We start from the raw sequence: 23,535 nt of genomic DNA on the forward strand, positions 1-23,535 counted from the left end.
ACCATATTTTATATTCTTAGATTTTTTTATATATATAAAATTACTGCGGAATTTTTTTTATAAAAATTGATATCCTTGTTAGGCTCCACTCAATGTTCAGTGGATTGTTTCTGTCAGTGCAAAACGTAGACAGACATTAGGTTTCATTGTATCCTCGAGGTTTATTTTTTAGTAACTCTCCTTATTTTTTCATAAGTTTATTTTTATTCCCACACACCAATAACTTTAAGGTTCTAATTTTGCAATTTATAATAAATTAAAGAAGGCTTGTTATTTACTACGCATTCACATGCCACTACAACCATAGTACTATGAAGATGAATATCAGCAATTGTGATTAGTGATCTTGTCAATTTTTTATTTAGAAAAATCTTTCTCCCGAGAAAATTTATGTCAAATTTTTTGTTTTACTCTTATTGCATAATTAATTTTCAATTGTTATGTATTTATTAAATTTCATTATGTAAAAGATGTGAGTATCTCATGCATCAATTACTAAACAAAAAGAAACTCAAATGTTAATTCATTGTATACATAACTTTTGAGTTGCATAATTATGATTGATATAAAACTACATCATATATAAGATATATATCGTGCAAGAAATAAAGAAAGATGTGAGTATGTCATGCATTGATTGTTATTTCTTCTTCTTGCTTCCTACTTATTTTCTCCATGTTTTGACCAATTTGTTGAAGCAATCAAACAATCTTTATATTATTTTATAATCCGATGTTTCTAGTCATATGATGAATGATGATAAATATTTTAAAGATTATTTTTACTTTCATTTATTTCAACAAATATTGGCATATACATGGTTGATTTATTGATGTTTGAAGTAGAATATGTATTATTTTCTTTTATTTCAATTAATAATATTGATATTCTCAAAGATTAATTTGTGATAAAAGCCTCCTTTGTAGAATATTTATTAAATAATATCGCTAGTTAGGATTTCTCTAACCAAGCATTATGATGAATGATTTAAAGAATTCTTTTTATTTTCATTTATTTGAATGAATACTTCATGTATTTTAAATAATTTGTTTAATCATGATTTATTGGTTTTGGGTTAAATATAGAGGTGATCATGGGTTGGGCTAGATTGGGTTTGAGTCGGGCTTAAGTAAAAATTTAGACTCAATTGCTAGGCCCGGACCCGGCTTAAAAATTGGCTTAAAAATTTTAGGGGTGTCTTAAAAACAATTAAAGAAAAATTATAACTAAAATTTTAGTCTCATGTCATCAAGGAAAAATAAGAAACATATATATATACTTTATAAAGTAATATTTTCCAATAATTTACAAATTATTTACTTAAGATTTATTAACTTCATTATCTTTAAAGTATTAAATTTATTAAACTAATTTATTTTAACAAAATCTTCAATATGTAAAAGTAGATGTTCAAAATTAATTGGAGTTAATATAATTCTTAATTTAGTAACATGTTGGCCTTATAAAATACATGTTACTTGATTTAACCTAATAAATATTGTAAAAATACAAAAGGAGTGCACTCTATAGCAGCTATATTAATTGGACAATGATGTCAGCATTGCAATCATTGAGTAATATTTAGACCTAGGCAAATATAAATGTCAAGCCCTAACCTCTACTCAAGTATGACCTCTCTTATACATATTTATATTGTATTATCATTTCCATTCTTGTTTCCTCTATTCTAAAATGTCGACTTACGCATTAGTGAGTGTTAGGAGCATAGGCTCCAGTGCCTCTTAGCTCAAACCTATTTTATACTTCACCAACTATAACTTAGTCCACCAACTATAGAATCACCTCACTCCATTTTCTAAACCCAACAAAAACGACATCAACTTATACCAATAGTTAAATACAAAAAAGCAAAGAGCTAATGTGAAAATAGTTTGGTTTGATTCGATTAAAAAATAATTAATATGCAATATTCCTGGGTTGTAGAATCTACACCCTTGTTTCGCAATGCATAAATTTTTGTGAATCAATGGAGAAACCAGTAGTCAACATAGGGCAATCTCGTACATTCAATTCTATCAATGCTGGCAATACAAAATGATATCCTTTGAGACTGAAGTGAATGAGACTCGATAGTTCTTCAAGTGATAACTTTCCTAATTTATCAAATTTCATCTCCTCTCCAGCTGTCACTTCCACTGCATCTTCTAATTCAAACACATGTTCCAATTTAGAGTTCCTTTTAACTATAAGACTTTCAAGTTTTGGAAGAACAGGAACAGATCCAAAAGGAAAGAGACTTTTTAAATTTCCACAATTTGTAACAGTGATATCAGTCAAATTTGGAAAGCTTATAGGTTGGAGGCTAGCATTTGATGATGATGATGAAGAAACTTGATCATTGGCTAAAATGAGTCGATCTATTTCTTCACACCCCTCGATGAAAAGATACACCAAATGTGATAAACTGCGAGTTGTCGTGGGTGAAAATATATATCTTAACTTCTTGCAATCTCCTAGCCTTAAAGTTGTAAGGTTCTCAAGGGTTACAACTTGAGTAAAATCGTTCCATAAAATCCGCACTTCAAATAAATTCCTCAAGTACAAATTTTTTATCCTTGAGAATGAATACCCACCTTGAACTTGAAATACATTTTCATGATTCCCAACTACTAAACAATCTTCATTCAATACAGGTACATCAGTTTTCCATATGATTCCCACGTTACCAAGAATTAGTTCCTACATACACACAAAAATGTCAATAAATGTCATAAAAACACACTAGAGTAAGTGTTACTTGTGAGTTTCATAATTTTACTATTCCAAGTAATAGTGAATACTACTTCTCTGATTTCAATACTAGATGTATCTTTGGTTTTTTTAAAAGATATATTTTAAAATTTCAACCAAATTATTTAAACATAAGAGGCCATTTCTTGATTTTATATTTTTATTTAAAGAGTGAACAATGGAATTCACTTACAAACTAAGTATAGAAGGGGAATGGATTATCGCATAAATTAACCAACATATCGATTTACTGTTATACTACAGTGTCAAAATCCATATACAAAATGTAAATAATCTAAATAATACCTCCAATAGCGGAGCTTGTACAATGAAGCATGAGAATAGTTTGCAATCCCATATCAGAAAAGTTTTCAGTTTTGGCCAGTAATGGTTCTGCATGAATGAAGCAAATATTTTGATATTATACAAAATATTATTCTTTAAATAAATTTGAGGAATATCATTTATAAAACATAATTTAAATAATCATTATCATATTACATAAATATAAAATATAAATAAATATATTAAAGTGTAACATTAATAGAAAATAAATATATAATATTTCTCTATTTTAATTTTTCTATCTATATTTGTACGAGAATTATTTAAAATATGAATATTATAGTATTTGATAATAAAAATTTATAAATTAATTTGATGTACTAAATTTAAAACATATAATTGTTATTTAATTGTAAGTTAAATTTTAAATTGTAACTTTTTATATATTTTTAATAGTTGCTATATAAAAGGTTTATGTTTAATTTTTTCAAATTTTTGTTAACCTTAAAACTTTTAAACATAAAAGTATCTGAGGAACCACAACATCTTCCCCATTCTCATTTTGTTCCATCTTGAAGATTTGCATAAGTTGAGGACAATCACTTATGGTGACAGATTCCAATGATTGAAGCCCTTGAGTCGAAGTGTTTGCACAAACATATTTTAAACTATTGCAATATCCTATCTCAAGAATTCTCAATTTGGGACAGCAATAAAGACGAGAGTCATTCTGCATATTTCAAACACACATATTAATAAGTTATTTATTTTAATATTATAAAGAATTGAGCATATCAATATAAAGATAAATTATTAATTGAAAGACTTGATTAAACAAATTAACTATATATTAAACTTGAATACACATTTAACTTTAGAATTTAATAAATCACAATTATAACAAGATAAAATATATACTAACTGAAAAACTTACAAATTGGTTAGACAGATTAATTATAAATTAAACTCGAATATACATTCAACTTTAAAATTCAATAAATCACAATAATAACAAGACAATATATAACATTCATTTATTTTATTATACAAATAATAAGTTGGAACAAAAGTAGCATGGCTCTTGAACAACCAAAGGTTACGATGAATTTCTTCATTCGTATGGATTCAGTTTATTGTTTTTCTTTAAAAATTTTAAAAATATTATTGTCTAAGATATTTTCATTAATGTAAAATATTTGTTATTATATTATAAAAATATTAAAACCTAATTATAAATTAAACAAAAGATAGAATTCACATTGGCCTTTAGTTTTCTCGTATTATTTTCATTCCTATAAAAAATGCTATCAAAAAGTAAAAATAGTTAGCTAGATTAACAAAATGATTGGGGAGAATAGGCATCTCTACCTTAGTAATTTCTTCTTTTTGGGCAAAACCAATTACTTGCTCTACTCCATCACAATATTTTATGTAGAGTTCTTCTATACACAACATACTTTGAGCAACGCAAGGTGAGAAGATTGTTTTCAGTTTAGGGCAAGATCCAATTGTCACAACCTTTAGTCTTTTGAAGCTTGCAATTGCACGATGGGATGGAGAAAGACCATAGCACAACCCTTTCAAAGAAACCATCCTTCTTATAGTTAATTTTACCAAATTAGAGAATGCAACAGTTGACCATTGATCTCTCGTTATATCAGTCAAAAATTCTATATCGTAGCAAAAATCAAGCTCCAAAGAGGTCAACTCATTTAGTACCTTTTTTCCTATGCTTGGCACAATGTTCTTCAGTCCACTAACGTTCTTCAACTTCAACTTTCCCACGTTGCAAAATAAATTTTTAAATGCACTCAATGAAGATGAGAAGTTTTTAATTCTCAATATTCTAATGGTTAGAGCCTCTTGAAAGCTAATATTGTACCCACCTACAACTATATTGTACCTTTGTAGTTTAGGGAACACAAAATCTTCTCGAGAAAATTGATTAGTAGAAAGTTCCAGTGATAATGCAGTTAAACGAGACAATGAATTCAGCTCCAATAAGTTGATATTATTTTCACTTGTCACATGTAACTCTTGCAGTGAAGTTAACCTGTTATATTCATAAAAAATATATAGCATTAATTGGCACAATACACATTTGTTGGGAGCTTAAAAACAAAAATCTCATGTGTGTTTAAAAGAACAAATTTTTATTTATTATGCGGAAAGATAAAAACGTATAATTTTTGAAAAAAGGGTATTAAATGCTACACGTTTTCCTTTAAAGAAGCATGAAAATGAAAATATAAATAATCCTTGTGAAGCTGACAAAACAAGATAATGTGACAAAACAAGATTGAATTGAAGTTTTTTTTAAATAAAATTTTAATAAATACTGAACAACATATTTTCCATTAAACTTCTAAATCTACTGTTCAATAATTTTTTAATAAAACTAAAGTCATTTTTAATTGGAGCTACATGGAGGGTTTCCAATTTTTCAAATTCAAAATGCTTTTAAAAAGTAATAACTTTTTAAAAATTCTGGATGCATATGAAATATTAATGAATTTTAGGTTTGTCTTGCAAAAAATATTTGAGTTTTAATATAGAAAATACAGTGTACATGTTAAAATAATTATCGTATAGAAAATGCCTCATTATCGTATCTTACTACCATTACTTCATTAATTAATACATTTATTAGAGTTTTCATAATTATCATTTGAGAATCTTAAATCCCTTAAATAATGTATTTATAAATTTATTATTAAAAATAATTATTATAATATTTAAAAATTTTAATTTTTATTTATAACTCTTCCAATATTTATTTATTTTATTAAATGATGGAATGATATTCATATATATATATATATATATCAACTTTAAAACTACAATATTTTTACCTATTATATGTCAAGTTAAAAATAATTTAAAATTTATAAAAATATTCAAAAATAAAAATTTGAAATTCATATAATTAAAAAATTATAAAATTTTTAAAAATATAGCATGAAGTAAATATGGATTGCCATAATAGCTTTCATGTTTATAAACTTAAACATTTTAGTTAGTATTTCTATAAAAAACAATTCAACCTTTTTAAATGATTGATGATCAAAATCGATGCTTTTTAAAATATTTAGAACCAGATTTAACTAAAAACTGAGCAAGGACTAAATTGATAAGTGATGTAAATGTTAAGGACTAAATTTTATATTATGCCTTAATTTGTTAAGCTTTTTTTTTTTTTAAATATTTATTGCCCTCGACTATTAAAGTAATTAATAGGAAAATAAATGATGTCAAACAAAATACGAATATGATAAAAAAAGATAATTAAATCTGATGCACTCTTACCTTGATACCAACTTGGAGGGGATTTTCATTACTCCTGAAGCAAAACGTAAATACTTCAGTGTAGACAATTTCACTAATTCTTCACTTATCTCATCAATCTCAGTCTCAATCAATGCAAGAATCTCAAGGCTTCTCATATTAGTCAATGATGATGAGAAGTTTTCCAGCTTGCAATCCTCACACCACAAAATTTTAAGATTTGGTAAGGAATGGAATCCTTGCAGTGAGAAATAAACTCTTCTGAGAACTAGAACTTGGAGGGCTTTCATTTCTTCAAAAAATGAACTGGAAACCACTAGGAAATCACCCTTCCACTCCCCATGAAGAAACAAAGCCTTGAGCTTTGAAAATTCCACTTTGTCAAGAAATTTTTTTATGTTACTACTACAATTCCATAAAGCGATTGCAGTATAACATTCAAAACTTTCAACCATATCAGGCCATTCTTTCAACTTATCTTTTACCATGAACCTATTTTCTCCGCTTGATGTTAGCCAATGAGCAAAATCTCGAACCACATCATGCATGCTTATACTATCTGCACCATCAGTTTCCAATAACAAGCTAGATTTTTGGAGTTTTTTTAATGCTACCCCAATTTCATTCCTTTTATCTTCAATAGAGGTAGCATTAGGGAACAATCCCACTCCAATTCCACACATAATCAATAACTCAAGAGGGATTTCAGCATCTTCAGGAAAAAGGGAACACAGTAAGAAACACATTTGGATGTCATTTCCCGCCATTTGGCTATTGCCTTCCTTCAAATAATCGTAGCTAAGCTTAAGAGGCTTGAGGACACCTCCGAGAACTTGTTCATTATCCAAAAGCCTTGAGTTCTTGAATCTCTGGTTTGCAGCTCTCCACCCATCTAAATTCTCACCTTTTAGAGCTTTTGCCACCGTAACAATTGCAAGAGGCAATCCCTTACATTCACCAGCAACCTCTTTGGCTACATCATTCAAGGAGGAACAGTCATCATCTAAACCAGCCTTATCTCGAAACAAAACCCATGCTTCGTCTTCGGATAAGATGCCAAGTTGAATCTCCTTCTGACAATTCATTTTGGTGCAGACTTGTTGATGACGTGTAGTGAGAAGAATTTTACAACCCCTGTGTTCAACGCCGAATGGAATTCCGATACTCTCCAATTTGAATTCGTCCCAGGGGTCGTCGATTATTATAAGGATGTAAAAAAAAATAAATAAATAAAATAAAGAACACACAAATTTTACGTGGAAACCCTTTCGGGAAAAAAAACCACGGGCAGAGGAGAAGAAAATTCACTATGTCGAAAAATTTTACTCAAAATACAAGAGGAATAGACTGTGTCTATTTATAGGCTTGCAAAGCCATATTCTAGTAGGATTGAAACACCTTATCCTAATCAATATAAAATAGATGGAGTTTAATAAGGTTTAAAAACCTTATTCTAAAATAAAATAAAAGAAGTCTAGTTCTATATGGATTTTACTTTTATTTTATTTTCCATCGTATTTTATTTAAATAAGAATTTGGGTCACTTAATTCTAACAATCTCCACCTTGACACAAATTCTCAATGAACAAGTTCTTCATCGCGAACTTTCAATAAACAAGTTCTTCACCTCTTCCAAAAAACCCCTTAAGGGTTTAACTTCAACAATGAACACCAACCAAGTCTAAGCAATGCTCAAACTTGGTTATAGGAAGTGACTTAGTCATCATATCTGCAGGATTTTCATGAGTGCTAATTTTGCTCACAACAATATCACCACGAGCAATAATATCACGAACAAAATGATACCGAATATCAATGTGTTTTGTTCTCTCATGAAACATTTGATCTTTTGTAAGAAAGATGGCACTGACCGTCACAAAATCTTGTGCTGATTTGAAGGTCTTCATTGAGTTCACTAAATAGTCCCTTCAACCAAATAGCTTCTTTACAAGCCTCGATGAATCGCCATGTACTCACTTCAGTTGGTAGACAAAGCGATCGTAGTTTGCAAAGTGGCTTTCCAACTAATTGCACAACCTCCGATTGTAAAGACGTAACTGTGAGAGATCTTCTTCTATCAAGGTCTCCAGCAAAATCAGCATCAACATACCCTATAACTCCATCTTTAGTTCTTCCAAACGTAAGCAAACATTAGTAGTGCCTCGTAAGTATCTTAAAATCCATCGAACTACTTTCCGGTGTTCTTTACCGAGATTCGCCATGTATCTCGCTAATCTGCACCGATCGCATATGATAAATCGGGCGTGAACAAACCATAGCATACATGAGAGATCCTCGCACTAGAGTATGGAACATGTGACATGTACTCAATCTCATTATCGATTGAGGAGATAAGGCCGATGAAAGTCTGAAATGGTGCTAAAGGAGTACTAACAGCTTAGCACTCGCATATTGAACTTGCAAAGAACTTTCTCAATGTACCCCTTCCGACTTAGGTACAATTTACTTGCTTTTCTATCTCGAGCATCTCCATACCAAGTATCTTCTTTGCTGGTCCTAAATCTTTCATCTCAAATTCTTCACTTAGTTGGGCTTTAACCTTTCTTATCTCTCTTTTATCTTTTCTGCTATCAACATGTCATCAACATAAAGAAGTAGATACACAAAAGAACCATCAACTTTTTCTTAAAGTAGACACAACTGTCAAAACTACTTCTTTTGAAATCATGAGAAGTCATAAAGGAATCAAACCTCTTGTACCATTGTCTTGGTGATTTGTTTCAAACCGTAAAGGGACTTTTTCAGCAAGCAAACATAGTCCTCTTTTTCGAGACTATAAAACCCTCCGGTTGTTGCATGTAAATATCTTCCTCAAGTTCTCCATGCAAAATGCGTTTTACATCTAACCGCTCAAGCTCCAAATCATGCATTGCCACAATACCAAGCAAAGCTCGAATCGAACTATGCTTAACAACCTGGAGAGAACACATCTGTGAAGTCCACTCGGAATTTGATGTAACCCTTTGCAACAAGCCTTACTTTATATCCGGGTTCTTCAACTCTGAGTCCCTTCTTTCTTTTAAACACCCATTTACAATGAACAGCCTTTTTACCTTTAGGAAGTTTTACAAGATCCCATGTTCGCTTTTTGTGGAGTGATTCCATCTCCTCTTACATAGCAAACATCCACTTTTTCGAGTCTTCACACTAATCGCCTCGTAATAATTAAATGGCTCTTGATTCGCATCTATATCTTCACCACATTTAAAGCATAAGCAACTAGATCAACCTCGGCATACTTCTTTGGAGGTTTAATTTCTCTTCTTGTCCTGTTTTTGGCGATAGAGTATTGCGGTGAAGAAGCAACTCTATTCTCAATTTTTGTCTTGGCTTGAGGAGTTGATTACGATTAATCGATGCTCCACCGCTTTTGGTTTTCTTTATTGGAAGAGTCTTTAAGAGATAAGTTAGGTAGCATAGCGGTTTCATCAAAAACAACATCTCTCGCTAATCACAACTTTTCTATTTTCAGGACACCATAACTTATAGCCTTTTACACCAGCTTTATAACCAAGAAAACGCATTTAATGGATCTCGGTTCCAATTTTCCATTATCAACATGAGCATACGCAGGACACCCAAAAATCTTTAAATCGAATAATTAGCGGGATTACGGACCATACCTCTTGTGGAGTCTTTTTCTCAATGGCAGCGGATGGAGATCGGTTGATCAAAAACATGCAAGAGAGGTCATACGCCCAAAATGACTTTGGTAAGTTGGCATTTGACAACATACATCGAACCTTCTCCATGATCGTTCGTTCATTCGCTCGCAACGCCGTTTTTTTGTGGAGTATGACGAATCGTCAAGTGTCTCATGATCCTTCGACTTGCACAATCTATTAAACTCATCGAGCGTAACTCTAAGCCATTGTCATGCGGAGGTATTTTATCTGCTTTTCCGTCTGCTTTTTCAATCATAATTTTCCAAGACTTAAATGCGGAAAACACATCGCTTTCGCTTCAAGAAGAACGCCCAAACTTTTCGGAAAAATCATCAATAAAGGTTAGCATATAATTAGCTCCACCTCTCGAAGGCACTCGGACGGCCCCACGGATCGTAATGGATATACTCCAACGTTTCCTTCGTGTTATGGTTTCCTCTAGTGAATCGAACTCTCTTTGCTTCCCAAAACACAGGTGCTCACAGAAATTCGGTTTGCAAATTCCTTGCCCATTAAGAAGTCCTCTTTGCTTAATTTCGCCATGCCATTCTCACTCATATGCCCTAGGCGATATGCCAAAGTTTAGTAATATCATCATCGACAAGGAAGAGGAAGCGACAATTGCATCACCGAATAAAGAGAACCCTCAGAAACATATAACTTGGCAATCTTTCTTTGCCCTTTCATCACAACAAGGACCCTTTGAAATCTTTAAAACCCCACTTTCAGTTGTGTATCTGCACCCTTTTGAATCAAGAGTACTCAACGAAATTAAATTTCTTTTCAATTCGGAACATGCCGCACGTCACTAAGTGTTCGACAACTCCATCAAACATCTTAACTTTAATTGTTCCAACACTGCGATTTTACATGAAGCATTATTTCCCATCAAAACAACACCTTGAGATCTTTGTTTCATAAGTTGTAAACCAATCCCGATTGGGACTCATGTGGAAGGTGCAACTGAATCAAGTATCCACCTCGCTTACTTTAGAATCATTGATGAAGCGACTAGAAGTTCACCATCGCTGTAGTCTTCTACAACATCGCTTCACCGAATTTTTCCGCTGTTTTCCTTTTGATTCGCACCTCCTTTTAATCTTATTTTGTAGCTTATAGCACTCAAATTTAATGTGCCCTTTCTTCTTGCGAAGTTGCAAGTTTTACCTCTGTTTGAAGACTTGATCTACCCTTAGATTTACCACGAGGATTCCGTTCTGTGTTCTACCACGATCATCATCAACATTCGGTCTTGTCTCCCACGAACAATGAGACCCTCTCCCGAGAGTTGGGTTTAACCACAAGATGCTTCATCTTATCATACGAGGTTAAAGAATCATAAACCTCATCAACCGTGAGAGACTCATGGCTATATAAAATCGTGTCTCTAAAGGTTGAATAAGACGGGGCAACGAACAAAGTAGAATCAATCCTAGATCTTCCTTATCATATGAACCTCCATGGCCTCCAAGTTTGAGAGAATTTCTTTAAACACTTTGTTAAGTGTTCGTGTATGACGCACCTTCCTCCAAACGATGAGCATAAAGACGCCGCTTCATATGCAACTTGCTTGTTAGAGTTTTCGACATACATATTTGTTCTAGCCTCTTCCATAATACAATGCAGTTTTCTCTTTCATCACATCCCGCAAAATTTCGTTGGACAAATGCGGATGTAATTGTGTTAATGCCTTTCGATCCTTACGCTTCTTCTCCTCATGTTAATGTCGAAGGCATCTTATCTATCCCTAGCAGGGCATCCTCTAGATCCATCTGCAAGCAAGAACGCTTGCATCTTAATTTGCCACAACGCAAATCGGTGTTGCGATCCAACAATGAATTTCATACTTCAAAGACGCCATTACCGTGATCGAGATGAATAACCCGTAAGCTCGGATACCACTTGGGAAAAAAAAAATAAAATAGAATAAAATAAATAAAATAAAGAACACACAAATTTTACGTGGAAACCCTTTCGGGAAAAAAACCACGGGCAGAGGAGAAGAAAATTCACTATGTCGAAAAATTTTACTCAAAATACAAGAGGAATAGACTGTGTCTATTTATAGGCTTGCAAAGCCATATTCTAGTAGGATTGAAACACCTTATCCTAATCAATATAAAATAGATGGAGTTTAATAAGGTTTAAAACCTTATTCTAAAATAAAATAAAAGAAGTCTAGTTCTATATGGATTTTACTTTTATTTTATTTTCCATCGTATTTTATTTAAATAAGAATTTGGGTCACTTAATTCTAACAAAGGATGTGCTTCTCAACTTTCAATCTCCACCATAACTCTTCTGCTCGTCCTTCTTCGGTATTTGTTCGAAAATTTAAACCAAACATCTCTGCAACTTTATCTTGAATTGTTATGATGTTTGGATTTTGGGACATAGTAAACATTACAACTTTATCAAAGAGCTTTTGTTCTCGAGCGTGCTTCCCAACTTCTTTGGCTAAAGTTGTTTTACCAACTCCTGGCATTCCGTGCAGTCCGATCATGTTGACAGCATTTATAGCTTCCATGATCTGGTTCAAAGCTGATTTTGAAGATTTAGAGTCCATGAAACCCGTGGATGTGATGAACTCTATTCCTTGAAGAGAACGACGATAGCCCACCCGTGCAAAGTTAGAAGTCTCTAAAAGTTCAGAGATAATAGGGGTCTTCTCGGCCAGTTTCTTACTTAAGCAATATCGCCAGCCCCAGCCCCATTTAGGACACCATTTGAAACATTTGACGCGATCTATTTCATCTTGCAAGTTCTGGGTTTCTTTCAGTTCGTTCTCAGCCCTTGTAAGCCATTTCTCAACGTCCTTATAGATGACTTCATTTTGCCTTTTAGCCCCATCGACACAAATTTCCACCCTCTGTATCTTCGATTCAAGTGTTTCTCGTTGATTCCTGAAATCTTGAACAATCTCTCCATGACAGAAAAAGTAACGGAGATAGAGTGATGCGTATGCCATTGCCTGGTTTGTGACATTTTCGACAGCAGCAGAGGCAACAGATTCGGCCATTTTTGTTGATAGGCTGATGAGGATGAACAAAAACTTTGGTTATTAGTAAGACGATTAGCAATTGTGACAAATAAAATCAGTATTTGTAGTAATAAAACCGAATGGGAGCTACCAATTATTGTTGTAAACCAAAGAGATTATTATTGAAGAAGGTAGAAATTACTCTTGAACTTACCTCTCTCTTTCTCTATATGAAAACCAGAAAACAAAGAGTGGAAATGATGAGAAACACAGATTTGAGAAATTGAAAAGCAAAAAAACAAATTGGATGAAGAAAGAAGAATGGGAAGTCGTTGGTTTAACTTTCAAATGTTTTACAAAAACTCAAAAGATTGATTATAAATATTAAGGTTGAACTTCAAAACGTTGTACAAAAATTAGTTGCAATTTGGTTGATGGTACAAAAATTAATTGAAGTGTTTTAAAATTTTTTTCTTAGGACATGTTTTATTTTGTTAAAATACTCTTAACACTGACTTCCCTTTCAAAACAATGTTTTAAAATATTCTCCACATTAACTGATTATATAAAGTACTTGATTTTAGAGGCGTATAAAATTCGATTCAATTTAAAAAATAAATTTCGAGTTAATTCGGAATTTTTAGTCAATTCGAATAAGTAAATTGAGTTTTTGAGTTTGAATTGAGTTGAACTTTTACAATTTAAATACCTTAAATAATTTGAATAACTCAAATAACAAATGAATAAAAATACCTTTTAAACTGTGCTCAATTTTGAAAATAAACAAATTAATTTATCTCTATAAGAATTTTAAAATAATTAAAATAATTTTTAAAAATCCTAAGACGATTAATTGTGTTTAACCCATGTGATTAGAGCAGAACATATATTTCAATATTTAAAGTCCTTAAACTGTTAATTGACGTCATTAATTTGAGTTTACTTTTTCTTCAACCTATAACCTTAGCAATTTTGAGTTCAACTCGTATAAATAATTCAAATTTTGTGTTTAAGTCAAGTTGAGTTTTATATTTGAATAACTCTAATAATTCAAATAATAGATTGGTGGAAATACTGCTTGGGTTCCTACTCAATTTTGAAAATGAATAAATTAGTCTCTTACAACAAAATTTCAAAAAAATTCAATATAATTTTAAAATCTAATTTTTTCCAAAATTAACTTTTGAAAAATAAAAATTCTAAAAATTATATAAAAAGTCTAAAATAGTAATCTAAATGCGGCCTAAATAAGTAAATTAACAATTCAAATTTATCATACAAAATATCTTATATTTTCACTTATTTTACTTTGAAAGAGTTTTCAAATATATATGCTTTTCAAATTTATATGCACTAAAATAAAATTAGTTATATAGTAACAAAATTTTAATTTGACATGTTTAATTCTTTAATTTAACTCAAATAATTTTACTCAATTCGATTCAATTTGACTCGACTTGAATTTCATTTCACTTGTTTCAAAAAAAATTAAACCAAATTAAGATGATAAAATGAAATTGTTAACTCAAAATTTTTTTATTCAATTCTACTCGATTCAATCAAATACTCATCTTGCTACATCTATCTATAAGAAGTTACAATTTTTGTTCTAAAAAAAACCAATAATGGTGGTTAAGGCATGTGATTAGAGGATAACAAATATTTGCATATTTAAAGTGGTGAAATTGTTAGTTGACGCCATTAATTCAAGTTTACTTTGCAATATTTGCATATTTAAAGTGGTGAAATTGTTAGTTGACGCCATTAATTCAAGTTTACTTTGCTTTGCGCTCCTCCAATAATTGAAGGAAAGAATAGAGACTAATTTTATCAGTGAAATAAAGATTGTGGGTTTCTTCATCACTTTCGCTAGTGGGATTGATGAATTTGTTACTTTTTAATGATGAAATTTATAGAATTTATACATTTTTTATTTTAAAAAATAAATTTATACGATTTCGAAATTAAAAAAAAACGATTTTTTTTATTACTAAAGTAAAACTATGATAGTGCTGTTTATTTCTTTACACTGAAGGAAAAAGATGGAGAAAGGATGAACTCAACCGCTTCGCTTCAATAATTTACAAATATTTTTCTCCTTCTGTTTCAGTTGAAAATTCATGTTAAATGTTAATCAAATTAATTCAATTACGTTGAATTGATTTGAGATAATTAACAAAATTTCCAGTTTCAAAACGATTCCATTTCGCCTACTTTATTGTCAACGTTATCATGATATTATGTTGCATCACCGTCTAATCAATCTTTTTCATCTAAAATACTGTATTTTCACATTATTTTAAACATTGAATACTAGTTTTTCTTTTAAAAAATATATTAGGTAAAGAGAAAAATAAATAAATATTAAAAGTTATTTTTATCATTACGTAAAAATAAAAAAATTCCTAGATATTGTCTATCTTATTGGTTATTTTTAAATATTTTCTTAATCCATTCTCTATTGCTTTCTTAGTAATTAGTTTAGTTAATTTTAGATTAAAAATAATTTCATCAACTTGTCGGCTAAATAATAGAAAAACAGTAATTACTAGTACTTTTAGTCCTTTTGGATACGATATTCCCTACTCATCATAGCTATACTATTGTTCGATAGGTGTGTTTGCTTTTGTCGTAATTATAGTGTTTACTGACCATCAAGTTTTTGGCGCCGTTGCCAAGGACTAAAATATTAGGAACACTCGATTTTTATTAATTTAGCCATTTTTATTTTTATTGCATTTTATTTTTCTTTTTAGTTTAAATTCTGTTATCTAATTTTTCTTTTATTTGCTTCTGGCAGGTTCCTTTAGTTTATGACTAGAAAAAACCCGTCGGAACCACTACTATTTGACAGTGAGATTGAAAGCACAACTCGTAAAAACCATAAAAAAGCAAGGCAGAGTCGACAGAGTATAATGGAAGAGCAAGATGACGTTATTATTATTACTGATGAGATGGCTAATAATCAGAATAATCAGTTACCTCCTGTAGTTGCTGCAAATCCTGTAAATCCAGCAAATTCAAATCCTGCTACTCGTACTATGTACGATTATGCCAAGCTCACTTTAACTGGGGTTGGATCAAGTATTGTGAGACCCACCATTGCTGCAAATAATTTCGAACTGAAGCCGAACACTATTTTGATGATACAACAATTTGTTCAATTGATGGTTTGTAGGACGAAGATCCAAATACTCATTTGGCTAATTTTCTGGAAGTCTGTGACACTTTCAAGATTAATTGTGTTTCTGACGATGCCATTGGCCTACGGTTGTTCCTTTTCTCGTTGAGGAATAAAGCTAAACAGTGGTTGAATTCTCTACCACGAGGTTCTATCACTACATGGAACCAAATGACAAAGAAATTCTTACTAAAGTACTTTCCACCGGCTAAAACGACTAAGTTGAGGAATGATATCTCCTCCTTCGTTCAAATTGACTTAGAGACCCTATATGATGCATGGGAGAGGTATAATGACTTATTGAAATGGTGTCCTTACCATGGGTTACCTTTATGGCTACAGGTTCAAACCTTTTACAACGGTTTGAATCCCTTAACTAGGTAGTTGATCGATGTAGCAGCCGGTAGTACTTTGAACAATAAAACACCTGAAGCGGCTTATGAGTTTGTAGAGGAGATGGCACTGAATAATTATTAATGGCAAGTTATAAGGACAAAGCTGATAAAAGCAGTCGATGTTTTTAATTTAGATGCGGTCACCATGTTATTGAATAAGGTAGAACGTTTAAATAAGAAAATTGTTGGTTTATATGGTTCTATGCAGGTACATCCGGTGATGCAGTGCGATACGAATGAAGGAGGGATGAACAATCCAGAATGTCTACCTTACGGTCCTAGCACAGAGAATGAATAAATCAACTATATGGTTAATAATTCTAGGCCTCAGAATAATCCTTACAGTAACACCTATAATGCAAGTTGGAGGAACTTTCTTGGGGTGGTCAAGGAAATCAAAGACCACAACCTCCTCCAGGCTTCCAACAACCTTACCAACAAGAGAACAGCCAAACCTTAAGGAGATGTTGAAAAAGTTTATCTTGGTGTCAAAAACCCACTTCCAAAACATCGAAACAACACTTAAAAATCAACAAGTGTCGATCAAAGGTCTCGAGAACCAAATAGGTCAACTTGCTAAGCTAATCTCAGAAAGGCCATAAGGTAGCTTGCTTAGTAATACCGAAATGAACCCGAGCAATTTCATACAATTACTCTGAGAGATGAAAAAGGGTTAGTTGAATCTGAACCAGAACCGAGGCAAGAAAGGGTGGTAAGTAAATGTAAGGTTGAGGTAAGCCAGAATAAGCAAAAATCGGTCGATAAGGAATATAAACCTCATGTGCCATATCCCAACGCGATAAAGAAAGACCACACAAATGAACTATTTGGTAAATTTCTTAAACTTTTGAAAAAACTACATATTAGCTTACCGTTTATTGAAGCTCTTTCACAGATTCCCAATTCTGTTAATTTTTTAAAGGAGCTTTTGGCAAACAAACAGAATTTAGATAATTCATCGCATGTGGAGCTAAATGCAGTTTGCTCGGCCATTTTGCAAAATAAACTACCCAACAAATTGAAAGACCCAAGGAGTTTTACTATTCCTTGTTTAATTGGTAGTTCGAATATTAATAATGCTTTGGCTAATTTAGGGGCGAGTATTAATGTCATGCCTTATAAACTGTTTAAGTAATTAGGTCTTGAGAAACATAAAAAAACTAGGATGAGTATTCAATTAGCAGATAGAACCATTAGATTTCCTAGGGGTATTATTGAAGATGTTCTTGTCAAAATTGATAAATTCATATTCCTAGTTGATTTTGTTATTTTAGACATGGATGAGGATAGTGACATACCTTTTATTCTAGGTCGACCCTTTTTAGCAATTGCTAAACTATTATTGATGTTGGTACAGGTGAATTAATACTTCGTGTAGGTGATGACATGATTACACTCCAAGCTCGTGATTCTGTTAAGACATCTAGTGATCGAGATGATTTTTCGAGTTCTGTGAATATGAGTAACCTTGTGGCTCAAACTTCTTTGCAGAAAAACCCTTGAAAAAACACGATGGAGCCATGTTCCAGTCCATATGACAAAAACATAATGACTTATGAAGAACGAATGCTACAAATCGATGAACTAGACGAATGGCGAACACATGTCAAAGAGAAATCGAGAATACATGATGCAGAACCAAAGCGACCCAATAATGAGCATGTGGATGGAACAAACCAAATTAAGGTTGGGGACAATGTACTTTTAGATAAAACAGATCCACATATTGCCATTTCAAAGCTTAATACAAGTGGAGCAACTCTTTTTATGATACTGAATGTCTTTCTATACGGTACAGTCGAGGTAACTCATTTTGAATTTGGCACTTTTAAGGTAAATAGTACTCAACTCAAACCTTATTTTGATAATAGAATTAATAGCGAGAAAAAGGAGTTTCAATTCCGCGAACCACTGTGACTGTGCGAATTTGAGGTAAGTCGAGCTTAGACTTTAAATAAGTGCTTATCGGGAGGCAACCCGAGTGTTAACACTGCTAATTTTCTTAATTTTATTTGATGAAAATTTTTAAAATAATTAATTTTCAAAAATTAAAAAAAATGTTTTTGACCCATACGGCCTAGACACACGAGTGTGTCCCAAGCCGTGTGCACTAAAAGGGGTTTGACAGTGAGTTACACGGCCTGGTGACACGGCCATGTGACCCACATGGGTGTGTCCTTGGCCGTGTGGATCTTGAGACTTAATTTTTCCAAAAAATCGACAAAGACATGACCTAAAATAGTAACCACACAGCCTGGTCACATGGGCATGTCCTAGGCCGTGTGAAGACTGGGTTGAAAATTTTAAACGCACACGGGCTGGGGAGAACCAATGGGCATGTGACACAGCCGTGTGTCCCAACACGGACCCTAACACAACCGTGTCCCCTTAAAAAAGAACCCTAGCCCCACTTTTATTTTCATTTGTTTTTTCTTCTTCCCTCACCTTCCCAACAAACCCTAGTTGTCGCTCCTTCCAACCACCCTTTTTTCAGCCATCGCCCCTTCCCCGTCGTCCCATCTTCGACCAAACACCCACTCCCTCTTCCTTATTTTGTCTTCCCTTTCCTTCTTTTAGTCCCGTCGAACCACCCCCAAACCTCACCTCACAAACACCCCGACTCCCATAGCCCCTCCACCTAAACCAACCACCCTCACAGTGCCCATCCCTCCTTATTTCGAGCCAACCAAACCCCCCACTTCGTCGATCGTCGCACAGTACACCCCTACCCAAACCCCTTCCTTCGGCCTCCCTCTTCCTGTACCACCACGCTAAACTCCCCTTGCCTCTCTTTCCCTTTTTCTTCCCCTCAAGCAGCAACCCTCACACACCACCAGCGTAGGACCCGACCCAACCCACTGCCACCACACCCGTTTACTCCGGTCACCACCCACTATTTGCCCATTCTTTGTTTTTAATTTATTTTGATTATTTGTTTATTATTCTTACTTGATTATCATTTATTTTTATTTTTCTATTCCTATTATTATTATTATTTCTTTGCTCTATTCTCGCTTTGATTTTAGTTTTTGTTTAAGTTTTATTTTTATTTCATTGTATTTTATTATATTGTGTTACTACTACTTTTCTTATTCCATTTGCTTTTGTTATGTCTATGAATACTATCTTTAGTATAGCAAAGTTTGTTTCAATTGTTATTTGATGCGTCATTGAGAGCACCAAAAATATCCGATTCCTATAAAATAAAGAAAAAATAGTATAAGGGAATTATGGTCAAACACTCAGGGACTGGATTTGCACAAGTTCATGTTCCTCGAGATCCCAGACAAAGTCGTGGCCAAGAAAATTTGCGTACCTAGGAAAAAATAAAAAAAAACAGAATTAAAAGTTTGATTGAATTGAAATTGTATAAATTAAAAATAAAATTGTAAAGGTAAACAGAGTTAAGGAGAGAGAGTTTTTTATGGAGAGATTCTAGCCTTCGGTTGTCTCGATCCTCCTTGGGTTCGATCCTCTGCTTTTGGGTGATCCTTCTTGAACAAAATAAGCCAGTTATAGTGGAAAAGGACGCCTACAACCACCAGCTCCACTTAGATTTTAGACTTACAACTTAGAGAAACCTGACTCTAGCCAACTGTCGCTTTTGTAGGACTATCTTACCCTAGATCATCACTTCTCAATGGCGGATGCCACGCCATTTTGTCTTTTGGGCTCGATAACCACTGACGCAGTAAGCTAGCGAACCGACTGTGCAACCTTCCCAAAACATACAAAGCAGCCATCTTTGTACAAGATGAAAAGATCACTTTTGAAGAGATATGGATGGAAGGGTCAGCCCCATAGTTCAAAGAAGCTATGAATACTTGTTGAGAAGGCTAAGCGCAGATTCTAAGCCTCATGAACCCTTTTTGGAGAATCACGACAACCTTTAGCTAGATGAATTTAGTGGCTTATGCTTTTTGGGAAAAAATAATAAAAATGAAATTTTATTGAATAAATGAAAGAAACAAAGGCTAAGCTTTTTAGGAGAAGGAGCTTTACAGAAAAAGATGTGTGAAATTTGTGTTACTCCATCCCCTATTTATAGTACTTAGAAAACCTATTCTATTCCTAATTAAATTCTAAAAGATAAATAAAGATAAAAGCTAAAATTAAATCTAAATAATAATCTTTAACAATTATCCTAATATAATTAAAATTTAAATAGAGTCTTTTGTTTCTAAAATCTCTTCTTTACACTTTTTCCCCCAAGTCTTCCACACTTTGCATTTTCGACACCACTTCTTTCTTATCTCACATGCTGGCCCATTTTATCTTTAAATTCGCGTTTTTTGCCTTCAATTTAGTCCCTACAAGATAAAAAAAACCATAAATAGCTCAAATTAGTAGGATCATACTCAAAATAAATATGTAATTAATACATAAACATATGTCATTCTAGAGTATTATCAAATTCCCCCTACTTAGCCCATGCTTGCCCTCAAGTATGGTTCCTATCCACTGTGAAAATTAGATTTTTGCCATGAAAGAAAAATCACTCCAAAGTTTTATAAAAGTTAGGCACAATACATATGAAAAATAAAGAGAACTTTTAGCTTGCTTTAAGTAAAACTGAAAAAGTATTCTAATTCAATCACACAAAAATCAAAATCGACTTGGATTATTTCATGAAAATTAGGTAATTTACTAAACTTACCAAGACACCCTATTTGTTTCCACCTTTAGTCTCCAAATGCAATTATTAATACATCATTTCTTTCTTCTCTTTTTTTAATAATAAGAATATATCGAACCTTTTGACGCGAAGAGAGATGACAGCCAAGCACCCCACCCCGGTTACTCAGCCCAACATACTCTTAATTTATTATATTTTTTCTTAAGAACATATCAAACCTTTTGACGCAAAAAGAGATGACAGCCAAGCACCCCACCCCTGTTACTCAGCCTAACACATTCATAAAAAAAAATTGTTTAATTCTGGTCAGCGGAGTTTTACCTAACACGTCACATAACCTTTTGACGCAAAAGAGGATGACAGCCAAAGCACCCTACCCTAGTTACTCAGTCAATCACATTTTTAAGCTGTACTCATAACCACGGAGACATCAAAATTTATTATTATCTTTAAACAAAATTTTAATTTTGGAGGACTAGGAAAAACAATCAAGTGTCAAAAAATAAGTTTCAGCAACCACCTAATAGTCATGATCATAATTTTAGCGTGCCATTGTGTTAAGTGTTCTCTTTGCATTTAGACTTAATCGATTTTTCTATAAGCAAGATAGGGTTAACTCTATTAATCATAATTATTTTAGCTTAATGGAAATAAAATAGTGGAGATGAAATCAAACTAGCGAAATCACAACTAACTTAGTAGACAAGAATCGTGCTCACAGGACAAATAGTAGGCAATTTCTGGTCAGAATCTTGGGCATGAAAAGAGGCAGAATATTCTAAAAATAAATAAATATGGGTAGAAACGAGCATAAAGCAATAGCAATAGAAACACAACAATAAAAGTAGCAAATAAAATGACAGAAATAATGAGGAATGCCTCTCCCTACTTAAAACACATTTTCCTCGTTGTGGAAGAAAATAAATAAATAGGCGGAAGAAGAAAAGTAAGAAGAACTCCCCATGTAGTTATTATCATTCGCGCAGAGTTGCAATGAGATCAACCATTTGCTGGGCGAAGATGTCAAGTTGTGCCTCGATGCGCTCTAATCATTGCTCAACGATCATGGAAGGTTGGTCTTGATTGGGTACTTCGTGCTGATTTTGCTGCCTAAAGATTCGTTCAGCCAGTAAAGATCGGACACTTGGAGGGATAAAATGAAAGGAAGAAGAAGTGCCAAGAAGCAATCCCATCGAGTAGAGGCAGCGAGCATCAAATAGATTGACATGGAAAACAATATGTAAGTCTGAAATAGGAGCATTAGAGCCATGCAAAGAAAATAACAGTTGTGTAATAAAAGAGCCTAAAATTAGAAGACATTTTGCATTTATAACATGTTCAAATTGAAGCGCATACCAATAGCCGAAATTTACCAGACGGCTGGTGTATATACACCATAATAAGAATAATTTCATCTTCGAGACAGTAGCTAGTGCATCTCTCCAACCTGAGAAATTTTAAGCCAAATAACGATGTGTGTAACATAAGGCATGGTTACAAAACCATAAATCCTTCGATGTTTTAGGGCTATACATGGTTTCGACATTATCTGTTAATAAAGCAAAGGCCTCGATAGCCTTGAAGTCTATTGGAAAAGTACACAAACTGTTCTCATAATCAGCGGACATAGTATACTCCTCTATCACAAAAGCCAATGTAATATTAAAATTAGTGAGGGATAAACTATGTGTGGTACCAAGCAACCAAAATTTTATAACGTTAGGTATGTCCAATGAGATTTGGCTGTGCCACTGAAAATGGAATGTGGAATAAAATTCCAAAACCAGTGAGTGATATTAAAATTTCTAATCCAACCAATATTTTAAAAATAATCTGTAACAGCAGTTTCAATATGCAAAGCATTCAAAACAGATAGGGATAAACATTTGTAAGGCACTATTTGTTTATGTCGTAATCGATCATATCTGTCTTGATTATAGTGGTATCAAATGTTAAATTACCATTTAAATGGCATTCTGGCAGAAAAATATTTACTCGAGATCTGTAGGTTCGACCATGGGTAGGTAATAGGTGTTGGTCGTCGTGACTCCCGGAGGTACCGGAGCGTATGTGCTATTCGTGACTGCCAGGGTTGGAGTCAGAGGTAGATCCAGCGAATGCCTCTGTTGATTAGGTCGAATGGGGTGGTGACCGTTGACAAGGCTGGCGTTGAGAGGGTTCAGAAGTCGAGCATGGTGGCGGCGGGCTGCGTGAGACAAGTGGTACAAGGGCAAGGGCAAGCGGTTTGGCGTCGTGCGAATAGGGAGATGGGGAAAACTGTGTGCATGGACGAAAAGGAGAAGGAGCGAGCGAGTCGCGCGGAGGAGAGGGCGATA

General features: G+C 33.2%; 2 protein-coding genes and 1 non-coding gene across 3 annotated transcripts; all 3 read right to left on the reverse strand.

The window, feature by feature from the left end:
- Positions 1 to 1,947: 1,947 nt before the first annotated feature.
- Positions 1,948 to 7,406, reverse strand: LOC108451126 (disease resistance protein At4g27190-like). The gene is made up of 4 exons (XM_017748856.2): positions 6,343 to 7,406; positions 4,441 to 5,089; positions 3,575 to 3,766; positions 1,948 to 2,700 (listed from the first exon to the last, which is right to left on the reverse strand). The coding sequence occupies exons 1-4, from the start codon at positions 7,404 to 7,406 to the stop codon at positions 1,948 to 1,950; spliced, it is 2,658 nt and encodes an 885-aa protein (XP_017604345.2).
- A 4,557-nt stretch (positions 7,407 to 11,963) lies between these two features.
- On the reverse strand, positions 11,964 to 13,533 carry LOC128293304 (putative disease resistance protein At3g15700). The gene is made up of 2 exons (XM_053029105.1): positions 13,202 to 13,533; positions 11,964 to 13,039 (listed from the first exon to the last, which is right to left on the reverse strand). Exon 2 carries the CDS (start codon positions 13,024 to 13,026, stop codon positions 12,262 to 12,264), a length of 765 nt encoding a protein of 254 aa, XP_052885065.1. The 5' UTR covers positions 13,027 to 13,039; positions 13,202 to 13,533; the 3' UTR covers positions 11,964 to 12,261.
- A 2,854-nt stretch (positions 13,534 to 16,387) lies between these two features.
- On the reverse strand, positions 16,388 to 16,494 carry LOC128293533 (small nucleolar RNA R71). Its single transcript, XR_008283714.1, has one exon. It is a non-coding gene; the product is annotated as a small nucleolar RNA R71 (small nucleolar RNA).
- Between the last annotated feature and the right edge of the window lie 7,041 nt (positions 16,495 to 23,535).

Source organism: Gossypium arboreum, chromosome 5 (assembly GCF_025698485.1).
Source record: "Gossypium arboreum isolate Shixiya-1 chromosome 5, ASM2569848v2, whole genome shotgun sequence".
Taxonomy (NCBI): domain Eukaryota; kingdom Viridiplantae; phylum Streptophyta; class Magnoliopsida; order Malvales; family Malvaceae; genus Gossypium; species Gossypium arboreum.

Bases quoted from the DNA above. Each gene is read 5' to 3' on its own strand.
- LOC128293304 (XM_053029105.1), bottom strand. From the start codon at position 13,026: ATGGCCGAATCTGTTGCCTCTGCTGCTGTCGAAAATGTCACAAACCAG.
- LOC108451126 (XM_017748856.2), bottom strand. From the start codon at position 7,406: ATGAATTGTCAGAAGGAGATTCAACTTGGCATCTTATCCGAAGACGAA. The intron at 5,090-6,342 runs GTAAGAGTGCAT...TGAATATAACAG, and splicing joins CCCTCCAAGTTGGTATCAAG to GTTAACTTCACTGCAAGAGT. The intron at 2,701-3,574 runs GTTCCTCAGATA...GTGTGTATGTAG, and splicing joins AGAATGGGGAAGATGTTGTG to GAACTAATTCTTGGTAACGT.